The following is a 13,396-nucleotide window of genomic DNA, read 5'->3' on the forward strand; positions in this document are numbered from 1 at the left end:
GGTGGCACAGGAGTGCTGGGGTTACAGATGCTCACCACTGCATTTGGCTTTGGAGGGTTCTCAGGATTGAACTCAGGTCATCAACCTCATGGGACAAATGCTGGCCTGATAACCACAGCAGTTTAACCAGTGAGTCAGAATCTGGAAGGCTACATATTCACTTCTATATAACCATCTTAATATCTGCAAGAAGTAGATTGATGATAGTTTTGAAGCAATAATGCAGGTCAAATTATATTTCCCTCCTAAGATGTTCATTCATGTGACAGTCCCTCCTTTGGTGATGTCTGCTTTCCAATGACAACTTACGCTTAGTAGCCTGTACATTAACAACTTTACAACTTTTGAACCTTCAAATAAAAAGCTTTATCAGATAATGAGTTCCTTTTTGAAAACTTTTGAGAACATTAACAAAAGTTTTCCCCGTTAGAATAAAATGAGGGTTATGGCTGGTGGCAATTTTCTACTGGATCCTCTGACTGGTGTGTGTTTTACATATGTGTGTGTGTGTGTGTGTGTGTGTGTGTGTGTGTAATCTCAATTGTGTCTTCCAGTTAATTAATTACAAACTGGGAACCACAAAAGAGATTTTTCTGTAGGTATAAAAAGAACACCCTTATAAGAGAAGTCCCTCATAGAAATATACAAAGAAGCAAATATTCCTTATAATGTTAATGTGGAAATAACACATGTTAACAATCTCATTCATTATGCAATATCATACATCATGCAGCCTCTAGAAGATTCCACTTGTGTGGTTTGAATGAGAATGATTCCCATAGGCTCATGTGCTTGAATACTTAGTGCCCAGTTGGTGGAACTGTTTGGGAAGGATTGGGAGGTGTGGCCTTGTTGGAGGTGTGGCCATGGGGGTGAGCTTTGAGGTTTCAAAAAGTCCATGCCATTCCCAGTCTCTCTCTCTCTCTCTCTCTCTCTCTCTCTCTCTCTCTCTCTCTCTCTCTCTCATTTATGAATCAGAAAGTGAACTCTCAACTGCTGCTCCAGAGCCATGCCTGCCAGACTGCTGCTATGCTTCTTGCCATAATGGTCATGGACTCTCCCTCTGGAACTATAGGCTCACAAGAAACTGTTTCTTTTATAAGTTTCCTAGGTCACGATATCTTAGCATAGCAATAGAAAAGTAACCAGGACACCATTACATGCTCATGAATGACGGAAAAAGAAGTGCATGCCATATATAATCATGAAAAAAGTTTTGACAGTACAGACTCCCTGAATGGATTCAGGACCCAGAAGCAGGGCTGTTCTTGATGGCTCATGAGCCTTAGGGTAACACTCACTTGCCAATCTTCTCAAAATGCTGGTTACTTCCTCCTGTTGCCGACATTCTGAGGCACTGTATCAGAGGTGGGGGCCACATTACTGCATTTGGATTCTTGGATGATCCTTAGGGATGTGGTAGAAATGCTATTTTACAGAAAGCTCTACATTAGCATCTCCCAAAGAAAATAACACCCAAGAGTGACCAAGGAGAGTAGTACCCATAACTAGCTACCCTGGCTCATCCCTTCCTTTGGAAGTCTACTTCAAGGATGCCTCTTTTCCTGGTTCCCAGCCTGTCACATAACAGAGGTCTTTGAATTGAGCGGGGATGGAGATAAGGAGTACCTTTCCACTTTGCCTAGGGAATGGGAAGGTACGTGATAGAAAATAAATGCTTGCTGTTGGCAGTATTTACACAGCCATGTCAGAGTTGGCTCTCGTCAAACAGGAATAATGACTTTCTCACCCAAACTTCTTTATTACCAAATTCATTGATAGCCAAAATCAATGAATTTTACCTTTCAGACACAGAAAATAACTTATGGTGATTATTAATATGTTTGAAAATCTGTATCACATAGGCCTATCATGAATGTGTTTATTTGCATAATTATAAGCAGTTTTTGCTTCTTTGTGTATTTCTACAAGGTAACTCTTTTAAAAGGGTGTTCCTTATGTACCTACAGAAAAGTCTCCTTTATGGTTCCCAGTTTATAATCAATTGCCTGGAAGACACAAATGAGGTTTCGTGTACATACACGTAAAACACACCCCAGTCAGAGGATCCAGTAGAGAACTGCCACCAGCCATAACCTTTATTTTTTTTCTAACTGGGAAAACTTTTGTTAATGTGAATAATAGTCTCAATAGTTTTCAAAAAGGAACTCATTATCTGATAAAGCTTTTTATTTGAAGGTTCAAAAGTTGTAAAGTTGTTAATGTATAGGTTACTTAGCGTAAGTTGTCATTGGAAAAGAGACATCACCAAATGAAGGACATGAATGAACATCTTAGGAGGGGAATACAATTTGACCCACACTATTGTTTCAAAACTATCATCAATCTGCTTCTTGCAGATATTAGGATGGTCATATAGAAGTGAATATGTAGCCTTCCAGAATCTGAGTCACTGGCTAAGTTGCCATGGTTATCAGGCTAGTGAGATGGTTCAGCAGGTAAAGGCATTTGCCACACAAGATTGATGACCTGAGTTCGATCATGAGAACCCTCAAAAAGCCAAATGCAGAGGTGAGCATCTGTAATCCCAGCACTCCTGGGGCCATATGGGAGTCAGAGACAGGAGAATAACTCATAAACTCATCTGCAGGCTAGCATGGAGTACACAGAGTGGTAAATACAAGAAGAGTGACCCTGCCTCAACACAACTCTATTCCTAAGTGAAAATGCATTTTAGGTACTGTTATCAATATTTGAACATATCTCACCATACAGAGTGAAAGTGGGGAGCACTTTGGGTTTGGGAATAGCTATGATGATAAAAGGTCCTCCCAGCCTTTATTTTATCTGTGATGGTTAGCTTTAGTTGTCAAATTGACACAACCTAAAATGGCCTGAGATGAATCTCCACTAGGATATACCCACATTTGGTTGGCCTATCTATGGTGGATTGTTTTAAATCTATTGGTGTTAGTAGATCAAGTCCGCTGTGGGCAACACCATTCTCTAGATAGGGGTTCTTGAACTATATAAATGAAGAAACTGAGCTCAGTACAACTAAACAAGTGAGTGACCAAGAGGCTTGTATACACTTATTCTCTTTCTATTCTTGGATGAGATGTGACAAGCTGCCTGAGTTCCTGCCTTAATTTCCCCATGATGATTATGACTGTAACCTGGAATCATAAGCCAAACAAACTCTTTCAACCTTAAGTTGCTCTTTGTCAAGGTGTTTTATCCCAGCAACATAAGTGAAGCTAGAACCATATCCCAATTATAAAATACTTACATTGATGCTTTTGAACTTCCTTAATGGACTAAGACACTGGGCAGTATCCTGAGCATAGGAAACCTCAAAGCCCGCCTCCACAGTGACACACTTCCTCCAACAAGGCCACACCCACTCTAAAAAAGCCACACCTCCTAATAGTGCCACTCCCTATGAGATTATGGGGGCCAATTACATTCAAACCACCACAGTCAGGCTGGCCTGGAAATTCACTATGTAGTCCAATTTGGCTTCAAACTCATGGTAATTCTCCTGTCTCAACTTCCTAAATGTTGGAATTACAGGCATGAGCCATCATGCCTAGCAATTAACTGGTATTTGAGAAAATGTGTATTTTTCTCTAAGTGGTCTTTGGAAAAGGTGCACCAATTGTCACTTCTAGCCATAGTTATGTTCATAACTTGTGATTATTTTAAAATTGTCTTGTCAAGAGGGACTTAAATCATACCCAAACCCAAAGCCCAATGATTGGCTTCTCCTTCTCCCCACTTTGGCATACTCATTCCTAACTATCATTTCTCTACAAAATTTCCACTGAGTCTCTCGAAAATCAATAGCATGTAAGTTTTCTGAAAGGCCCCGCAATTTGCTTGAGTCTGAATGATTACAGCATTCTGCAGAACTGTGTCTGCCAGAGTGAAGCCCTCATCTAGCAGTCTGGGGAAAGGAGCTGCTGTTAGGGAAAGCAGAGAATGTCTTTGAGACCCTCGCTATTTTTCAATGAAGTCGTCAATGTGGCTCACCCTGTGAGAGATGTTATCTCTGCACAATCCTTTTCCCATTGGCTAACCAGATCTGTGTATCAATAAGAGATTCCAAGCAGATGAGCGGAATAGAGGTGATATGATTTTCCTTTCAAGTTCGGTACTTTTTTTTTTTTTTAGAAAAAACTTGTGGTGCGGCCCAATGGGTACCTTAGATATACAAGCTAAATTTTTTGATGTATTTATTTATTTTATGTATGAGTGTTCTATGTGCATGTACGACTTTATGCCAGAAGAAGGCATCAGATCCCACTATGGATAGTTGTGAGCCACCATGTGGATGCTGGGGATTGAACTCAGGTCTTTTGGAAGAGCAGCCAGTGCTCTTAACCACTGGGCCACCTCTACAGCCCAATATACACGCTAATTTTAGCATCCACTTCCATTTATCAAAAATTCAGTAGAATTTTTCCTCTTTAAGCAAGTTCAGAAACTGCAAACCTGCATCATCTAGAATCATCATTGTGAATCCATGTTCCTGTAATTTTACACATATATCTATCTATATATATCTATTTCTTCTACTTGGTGGGAGGACAAGAATTTGGTATCAATTTCTGAGCTTTCTTAAAAAGGTTGTCAACAAAATATTCACAACTCCTTTGGTTGATTGTCTTCAGAGGTTTACAAGCCCCCCCCTTTTTCCTTTTCAAAGCAATTCAAGGAAACTGTGTAGCACAGTGCTTGGCACTTGGAATGTGCTCAGGAAATGTAAGGTGATTAAAAACAAAACCACAACTAAAAACTACACGCAGAGTCTCACTTGAGTTCCCCCACAACAGAACTTGAGATAAGTACTCTAAGGCAGTAGTTGACTTGAGTGAGGGTGGTTCCAGCAAACAGACGAAGGAAATACAGTCAATGCATGCTGCAGGTGTCCAGCTCCACCAGGAGCCTTGAGAAATACAGAGAAAGCCTCCCAGCATGCCCAGCAGGGATGGGGGCATCATACCCATGTTTATATACATGAGGGTGGATGACACATGCTCTTAGCTCAATACTCTACAGTGAGATAGAGTACATTTGATATTAGCCCTCAGCCAGTTGCCTGGGTTGTGGGTTGTGATGAGTGAGAGTAACGAGACATCGTATCAAGAAGTACCAAAAGTTACAGGATTTTAATCAAAGAAAGAGAATGCTTACCTACCAAGAACTCATCCACATTGGACAAGCTCATTAACCTTTCTGTTTTGATGTTCTATAGGGTGGAGTGTGATAATAATACACCTGTTCCTAGTAACAAATGCTCAGTTCCACAGTAGACAGTTCTTGGACGTAGCCAGTCTGCCTTCAGTAAATGGTAGCCCTCCGTGACTGTTATCACCATGACTTATTGTCCTGAGTATGGCCGAGACAGTGAAAAACTACCGTGTGGGAGTTTCATGACACGTGGCCTGGTTCAGCTTGGGCCATGTCCCATGAATACCTAATTTATGGTAAAGAAAGCTGAGCTTCTTGAGCGGCTGCTTGCCTCGGACTCTTCAGCACATCTTGGTCAAGTCCTGTGAGATGCTTTGAGGAGCCATGATGTCTGGGTACACGGTCAGGGAGTGGCTGGGTTAGCTGCTCTGCCTGTTGTAAAGCCTATATTGTTGAACTGGTTTGGGTTCTGTCTCTGTGGGACCTTCTATGTAAGCTAGCCTTGTCTTTCCTCTATACATGGCTTTTGATGACCCCTTCCTCCCACATGGTGCCCTCTCCTGCTTCATCAAGGGGGCCAGGCCTACCCCTCCCATCTTAGGCCACTCTCTGCTAGCTAGGCTTCTGATGCCCCAGGCTGGTGGAGACAGCCCAGCAGCACGGAGCACATTCTTCATCATGGACTTGTGATATAAAAATACATCAAAGGACTCAGGAATTATTAAGAGATACAGTATCTTGAAAATACACCTGACATTCCCAGTTAGCTCACAATCCTAAATTATCCAGGAAGAACCTGTTCTACTAAGTTTCTGACAGTGCTTTCATCCTTACAGCCAAAGTGAAAATACAGCCTTTGGTAACAGAACTCGATCTCTCCCGCTGTTTGACCATCAGGAGTGGTGGCTGCTTGGCTTTGGTGACTTCCTGTGGACCCTCATATGTCCCCGAGTCATGTACCATCGGCATGAGCATTTTAGATACAAGAAACTGTTGTTTCTTTGATGTCCCATGGTGGCCCAGCTGGAGAGCAAAGCCCTCCAAGATGATGCCCAACACTGCCGGCGGGCCATATTACCAGGGCACCTTCCTGTACCAAAGTGCCTGTTCCCTCATGGGATTGGCACAGGCAGAGCAACAGTCTGAACGCAGAGCGTAATCATGTGTGAGATCTGTCCCTGCGGCAGCCCCATCAGCTGTGACTTTGGACTGGCTGCATGATCTTTGAGCATAATGGTTTAGACCTAGACTTTGAACTGGAACATTGTTCTAACTCTTGAGCATGCTTTAAACCTTGTCCTTCGACAGGGAGGTCTTCCATTGCCTTAACTGCAGCGCTGTAACTTCCTGTCTTAGTTACTTTTCTTGGCTGTGATAGAACACCATGACCAAGGCAGCACAGAAGGGAGGGCTTATTGGGGTCTTATTGTTCCAAAGGGTTGGAGTCCATGATGGTGGAAACAGAAGCAGCAGATGGTAGGAGCAGAGGCTGAGAGCTCACATCTTGAGCACAAACAGGGAGCCTAGAGAGCTCCCAAAATGGCTCAAGTCTTTTTTTTTTTTTTTTTTTTTTTTTTGTCTTTGTCGTTTTGGTGCCTGTCCTGGATCTCGCTCTGTAGACCAGGCTGGCCTGGAACTCACAGAGATCCGCCCGGCTCTGCCTCCCTCCAAGTGCTGGGATTAAAGGCGTGCGCCACCCTGCCTGGCTTGGCTCAAGGTTTTTGAAACCTCATAGCCCACTCCAGCCTAGGATAAACCACCTCCTCCAGCAAGGCCACACCCCCTAATCCTCCCCAAACAACCAATGAATGAGGGCCAAGTATCCAAATGCCTGAGAATTATAGGGGGCATCTCGCCCAAACCACCATACTTTGTAACATCTAGTTTGAGGAGTTTGTTTACCCATCGAAGTTAGACACAAGAACTGGGCTGCATACAAACTTTAACTTCCCTGCTTTGATATGCCAAAGGTTTCAGAATGTGTACCTCTCCCCAGCCTAGGATAAACCATGTATACCATTAATTTTCGGGAAAGGCATTTCTGATGAACTCAATAGCAATGCCAGCAGGCATGATTACCACAGGCCAGGTGCTGAGCCAAAGTGTTGTGTCCCCCCCCCCCCCGACACACACACACACACACACACACACACACACACACACACACTGCCATTTTATAAATGAAAAGAAATGCAGCTCATAAAGGTCAAAGATATCACTCAAGTCCAGAGGTTCCAAACCCCAAAATAATCAATGTTGGAGGAAAGGGAAATGAGAATTACCGCAGTTCGATCGTGGCACATCGTGTAACGTGTTGACTTATCATCCTGGACCCCAGAAATGTGCATACACGTTGCACTTCCATGAGGAACTAGGAAGAGACACGCTCAAGGAAAACAGAATTGGAGTCCAGCCTGCCCTGGCTCCAAGTCCCACAATCCCCTAAAACGCGGCTTCCTTCCCAGCTCTACCGTTTGTGGCTCAAGGCAGCCACAGTGCAGTCTTAGTGCCGCGAACCCCTGTGGTCTTACTCTCCCGGGCTGCATACAAACTTTAACTTCCCTGCTTTGATATGCCCTCCATCATTCCCTGAACCGCAGAGGTGAGTCTCCATCCCCCAGGTAGACCTCTGGTCCAGGACATTGCCTATGGGAACAGGTCACTGCACTGCCGGGAACAAGATGACTTTTTAAGTATAAAACACCGTCTCAGACAGTTGCTCCCTATCCTGCCTCTGTTGTTAACTGCCGGAAAAGTAGTCTGTCTGAACTGGGGGCAGCTGTTCAAATCTCTCCGACCTCTCTGTGGGTTTCGGAGGAACTTGAAGCTATCAGTTCCTCCCCAGATGGTGCTTGTTGGGGGGGGGGGGGGAGAGGGGGAATTTCACAGAACAGGCTCGAGGCTGCTAGGTAAATGCAGAGCGAGCGGAGGTAATCTGCTCACCTCTGCACAGCTTCCAGCTCTAGCCTGTTCTGCAACTCAATCACTAACTAGCACACAGCTAACCAAATTCCTGCCCCGGGCTTGGGGCCTCCTGTTATGTGGCTCAGGAGCCTCATTCGCAATCACCATTAACCAGAAAGGCTGCACAGCTGTTTGGGGCCCATAGTGTCATAGAATATTTTTTTGCAGAAACCAAAGGACTGAAAGAGGTTGTAGAGCCTTTGGTATAAAAGTAGAAGAGGGTAGACCTCTGGGCTCCCCGTCCCTTGCCCCCGCCCCTCCCCCGCCCCTCCCCCGCCCCGCCCTCAATTTCTCAGGTGCTAACTAGTGGTGAAATAGCTGGAGAAATGTTGCAGAGACTGAGAACAGGACCCTCTGATGTGGGTCAGAACTGGGTAACCCCACATACCAGCTCTTCAACAATCTCGTTGCAAAGCTTTGAACTGCTTTAAAGTGAACCCTCCAAAGGCTGCCTCTCCGTCTCAGGTCTTCTCCCGTTCCAACCCCTGCTGCGTTGTGTTAGCGAAGCCCAGGGGCAGTTCAGGGGTTCCAACCGTCACCTCACACAGCAGAGGCAGAAGCTGCGTTTGACTTTGCCAGTCTCCCATCTCTCCTTTCTGGTCTTCCTCTCCTTAGAGGACCTCCCTTCTCCTCTCTTCTCCAGCCCCATCTTCTCCTCCTCCCTCCTCATCTTCTTCCCTTCCTATGGCTCCTCCTTTTCCCACCTCTTCCGCCACCTCTTTCCCCATACCACAGCACGCACATTCACCCACACAAGCTGTTCTAAGGATAAAAGGCACAAAGACGCTGCAAGGAATGGAACTGGAACACCTCCAGTTTCAGATGCACTTGAAGTAAAACCATCATTGTCCTGTTTATCACTGTGCGCGTGTGTGTGTGTGTGTGTGTGTGTGTGTGTGTGTGTGTGTGTGTGTGTGTGTGCTGTTTGTAAATCCAAGGTTAACAAGTTATAAGAAAGAAGAATGGCAGGGAGGTCAGGTACTAACGTTCTTGGGCCCAGTGCAGAGGAGGGCACGGGGTGGCAGCATCAGACAGGGCCTTTCAGAAGTTTTGCCAGAAAAGCCTTCTGCTAGCATTTCTTTTTGACAACGCATTTATCAAAGCTGTGGTTAAAGAGGAAGGAGGAAGTCACCCAGCTGCCTCAACTCACCGTGGGCTTGGAAAGAGCTGAGGACGGGGATGAGGGGGCTCGGGGGAGCCCACAGACCCTTCCCTGGAGAACCCTGCCTACGGGAACTGGCTGTGACACCCTGCAAAGGACAGAGGGCAGGGCTGCCTTGGTGGCTAGGCCAATGGGAGAGGAGCCAGAGAGAAAAGCTACTTACCTTGGAAAGGGACTGCAGATACAAGGAGTGTGATCCTGAGGCAGGCTGGGGATATGCAGCCCCTGGAGGTCGCTAGCCCCAATGCTGGCCCCCTTGAGGAGTATTTTTCATGGGGTGCGAAGGAAAACTGAGGGGCACCGTTTGGAATTCTGCGCTAGGCAAAGTGTTACAAGTACAGGCAGAGACAAGTAGACAGACACAGGGCATGGGGAGTGAGTCTCTTACCTATTTCTAGGCAGGCACTTAAACCCCAGTGTTCCAGGTCAGCCATTCCTTCTAAAGGACCCTTTTAATCAGAGTGGGCTTGTGGGTATAACAGCCTTAACCCGAGTATCCGCAGTCCCTGGAAGGCCCTGCTTTCCCCCTTAGAAGAGAAGGCACCAGCTGGACGGAATCCCAGGTCAGTGAGGCTGCTAATGAAGGTGACCTGCAGAAGCATAGCAGATACAGGATTTCTCTGCTCAGCTCTTGAATTATAACTCAGCACTTGCTTGCAGCCTTACAATGCTGTTAGAGTCTCAAGAAAGCCCAGAACTCTTTCCACACAGTCTTCACGGCTCCCTTTTTAGCTCCAGGCAGCCCAGCAAAAGGAAAGCTGTGCTCTCAGTCCCTATCTCATGTCCAGCTGCTCTTACAAAGTGCGGGGAAGCACCGCAGATCAATAGCTATTCTGGGTTAACATTGCCATAGCTTTTTTTTTCTTCCCTCCAAAAAAAGGAAGCCCCTCCCCCCATAGACCACAGCTTATTATAGCAAAGGCATATTTTATGTGGTCTATTTATGGACATGAACATTTAGGTAGAGAACTCTTTCGAGTTCGAATGCACTTCTTTGTCTAATCAGCAGGCCAGTGGTGCTTTTAGGTAGCTGTTCTTATCAATTAATTAACTAATTAATTAATTAAAACATTTGAAGAGCCTGAAGCTGTGTGCTAGCTCCAGGTTGAGAGGTGGGTCTGCTGACCTTCTGTCACCTGGTCCCTGGATGAGCACAAGCTGATAGAAACCCTACACAGTTTGTCTGCTGGGTGGGCCCCTCTGCCCACAGTGGCCCTGCTAGTTCTGTGTGCTGGGACCCGAGCACTATGGCACACATCACACTGTGTCTACTTACAGTGAGGCTGTAATGAGCGGAGTCCCTCAGGGGACATTAATGGGAAATGAAAAGACAAACGAGCATATATATGAAAAACCAAGCCATGAAAAATCACTCCTCAAATGCACATGGCATCTATTTTTCTGTTCCTGCTTACGTGATCTTAAGTTACCTTAAAGCTTTAAGTGACACTCTTTGAAGAGCCTATACATTACATACAGGAATGTGTGTATGCACTCGAGTGTGTGTGTGTGTGTGTGTGTGTGTGTGTGTGTGTGTGTGTTTAGAGAAGAGATTATTACAAACACATTCATCATTCATTCGTCTCCCCAACATACACACATATGCACACTATCTCTTAGCATCTTCCGAAAGCTGTGGAGGAACCAGGACAACTATTCCTATGTTTATCTTGAAGATGAGGAAGGGAAGGCTCAGAAAGATTGAGTCATTCAAAAATAATCACACAGCTGTCCAAAGCTAACTCAAGCCCTGCACCCCGACTCTGGGCCCATGGGTTGGGGGCAACAGGACTATTGCAGTCAACAAGCAGGTGTCATGGAAGAAAACATACAAGGATGATTTCCCCTTGCCCCGCCAGCAAGCTCTAAGCACCCCCTTCCCCATCATTGGGTGCAGTCAGTGAACCACATAAATCCAAACTTTAGAACTGCTATGTCGCATGATTTTAAAGGTATTAAAATGCAAAACAGGAGCAAACAACATTTCTTGCCACAGGGAAGTAACTAATATAAGTTGACAAAATAATGGGATTGGAGTAAGGTCTCCAAAGTGGCCCTGAAATGGAATTCAAGAGTATTTTTAGTATGGATACTATGTGCTTGCTCTGTCAAGGATGATGGAAAGAGAATTCTCATTTATAAAACCAAGCTATAAAGAAAACAAAACCAAACACTGAACAGGAGGAAAGAGATGAATGGGCAGGAAGGAGGGAGAGGGCACACACGAATGCTTCAGGGAGATTCATGAATTCATCACAGCCTGGGTACCGCAGAAAGTCAGTGGCAGTCTCAGTATAGTCCAGGTCCCCTCCATCACAATGCCCCCAGGAATATGGCCTCCGAGGCTCCGACAGCTGTCAGTTTAAAGACTTCCAGGGGGAGGTGGGGGCCACTTGTAAGCACTGATCTGCAGTAAGAGGGCTGAGGACCATCCATCCGGTCATGGGAGTTTATCGTCACAAGCATCACTCAACACTGCCCACAACCCCAATGATCAGAGTTACAGATTTGGTCTCCTGGAGACAGTCCCAGACCCTGCTGCAGACACAGCCCCTCCCCCTCCCCCTCAGTCTCCCAGCACAGTGAAGACAGGTAAGCAACTGCCTACTGAGTCCTGCGTTATTTTATTTTCTGACCATTTCACCTTCGGGGAGTTTAGCTGTGTGCTCCCAGCATGCCCATTACCCTGTTCCCCATCTTCCCCGTATCCTTAGGCAGTTAGTTGGCTCTTCATTTCCCCATCTGGACTGCGGCATGTAGAGGTCCTTGTAGCCCTGCATCTTGGCTTAGAACATTGGCATGAAGGGATGAACACAGGGGAAGCAGCACCGAGCGAGCAGCCAGCCAGGCAGGTCCCTGGCAACTCGGCAGCCAGCCGCCCGCAGGCTCCAGGCAGCCTCGGCAGCTCCTAGCTGGCTTCGTTATTACACAATTGAAGCAAAGCCCTCCTCCCGGGCTGCTTCTGTCCTCCGAGAAGGCTCACATCTAGCTGGCAGGAGGGAAAGGCGCTAAACTCCTCCCAGCAAAACACACACACACACACACAACACACACACACACACACACACACACACACACACACACACACACACACACACACACGAGTTAGACACAGTTTGAGGACAAGAGCAAACTCCTGCAGAAACGGCCCCTGGCCAACAACTCCCAGGACCTGTCTCAGAGCTCCTCAGTTCTGTAGCTACTTCTGCACGGCTAAATCCTTGTTACTGACCGGCGGTCAATTTGGGTAACTTTTCAGATCTTTTCTCTTGGGCACTGGTCCACAAATGTTTGGGAGGGAGGTAAGGACACCTCTGCCCGACTCTTGCTATCGCCCTCCCTTCCGCCCCCACACCGTGCTCGGAGGACAGCGTGGGGCAAACACTACATGCCTACTCCACTGTTGCTGGCCGGTCCAGGAAACACCACACAGTCACCGTCAAAGCACCACGCCACCCAGAGAGCGAGAACGAGCCCAGGCAAGCGGCAAGCAAGCGGCTCCAGACCATCAGGATCCTAGCACCAGCAAACTATTTGAATGAGCTCCCTAATAGGTGTCTCTTGAGAAAAGGCTAGAGCCCCCGGGGAGATGGCTAGAAAGCTTAAGAGGAAGTGACTCACCTTTAGGTTGTGTGTGGGGTTAACCACACAGACAAGTTGCCCAGCAGCAGAGAAAACGCGTTTAGCCTTGTAGTGCTGAAACCGGAGGTGAATGAGATCCAACACAGCCCCAAAGCACTGGGTAAAGAAAAGCATCACAACTTTTGGGGGGTTGTTGGCACAGGAAGGCAGCGGAGGGAGCTCTGAATGGAGCACAGCGGCTGAGACACACGGCTCCAGCCCGGCTCAGCGCGCCTTCATATTCATCATCAAAATAAGACGGTTAGAATCTTGCAGCAGCGAGGCAGCCAATCAAAAGGACAGAAATGTTATCCTTGAGGTGCAGAGACAGCCAATAACAAATACCTCCCCTACTGAAACTCCCTGATGAATTGAGCCTGGCGGAGAATGTATTATTGAACATTACCATAGATCAGCACATTGCATTTATCTTGTGATTACAGCCAACCATACATAATGCTGGGGAGAGAGGCTGACAAAATTGATTGCTTAATG

General features: G+C 46.2%; 1 protein-coding gene across 1 annotated transcript in view; it reads right to left on the minus strand.

The window, feature by feature from the left end:
• Siah3 (siah E3 ubiquitin protein ligase family member 3) overlaps positions 1-13,081 on the minus strand; it is a 64,498-nt gene extending 51,417 nt beyond the window's left edge. The window contains exon 1 of the mRNA XM_059273153.1: positions 12,902-13,081. Coding sequence (XP_059129136.1) covers positions 12,902-13,036 — 135 coding nt within the window. The 5' untranslated portion in view covers positions 13,037-13,081. The remainder of the gene's footprint in view (positions 1-12,901) is intronic.
• Positions 13,082-13,396: the final 315 nt, after the last annotated feature.

The sequence above is a fragment of the Peromyscus eremicus genome, chromosome 9 (assembly GCF_949786415.1).
Source record: "Peromyscus eremicus chromosome 9, PerEre_H2_v1, whole genome shotgun sequence".
Classification (NCBI taxonomy): Eukaryota; Metazoa; Chordata; class Mammalia; order Rodentia; family Cricetidae; genus Peromyscus; species Peromyscus eremicus.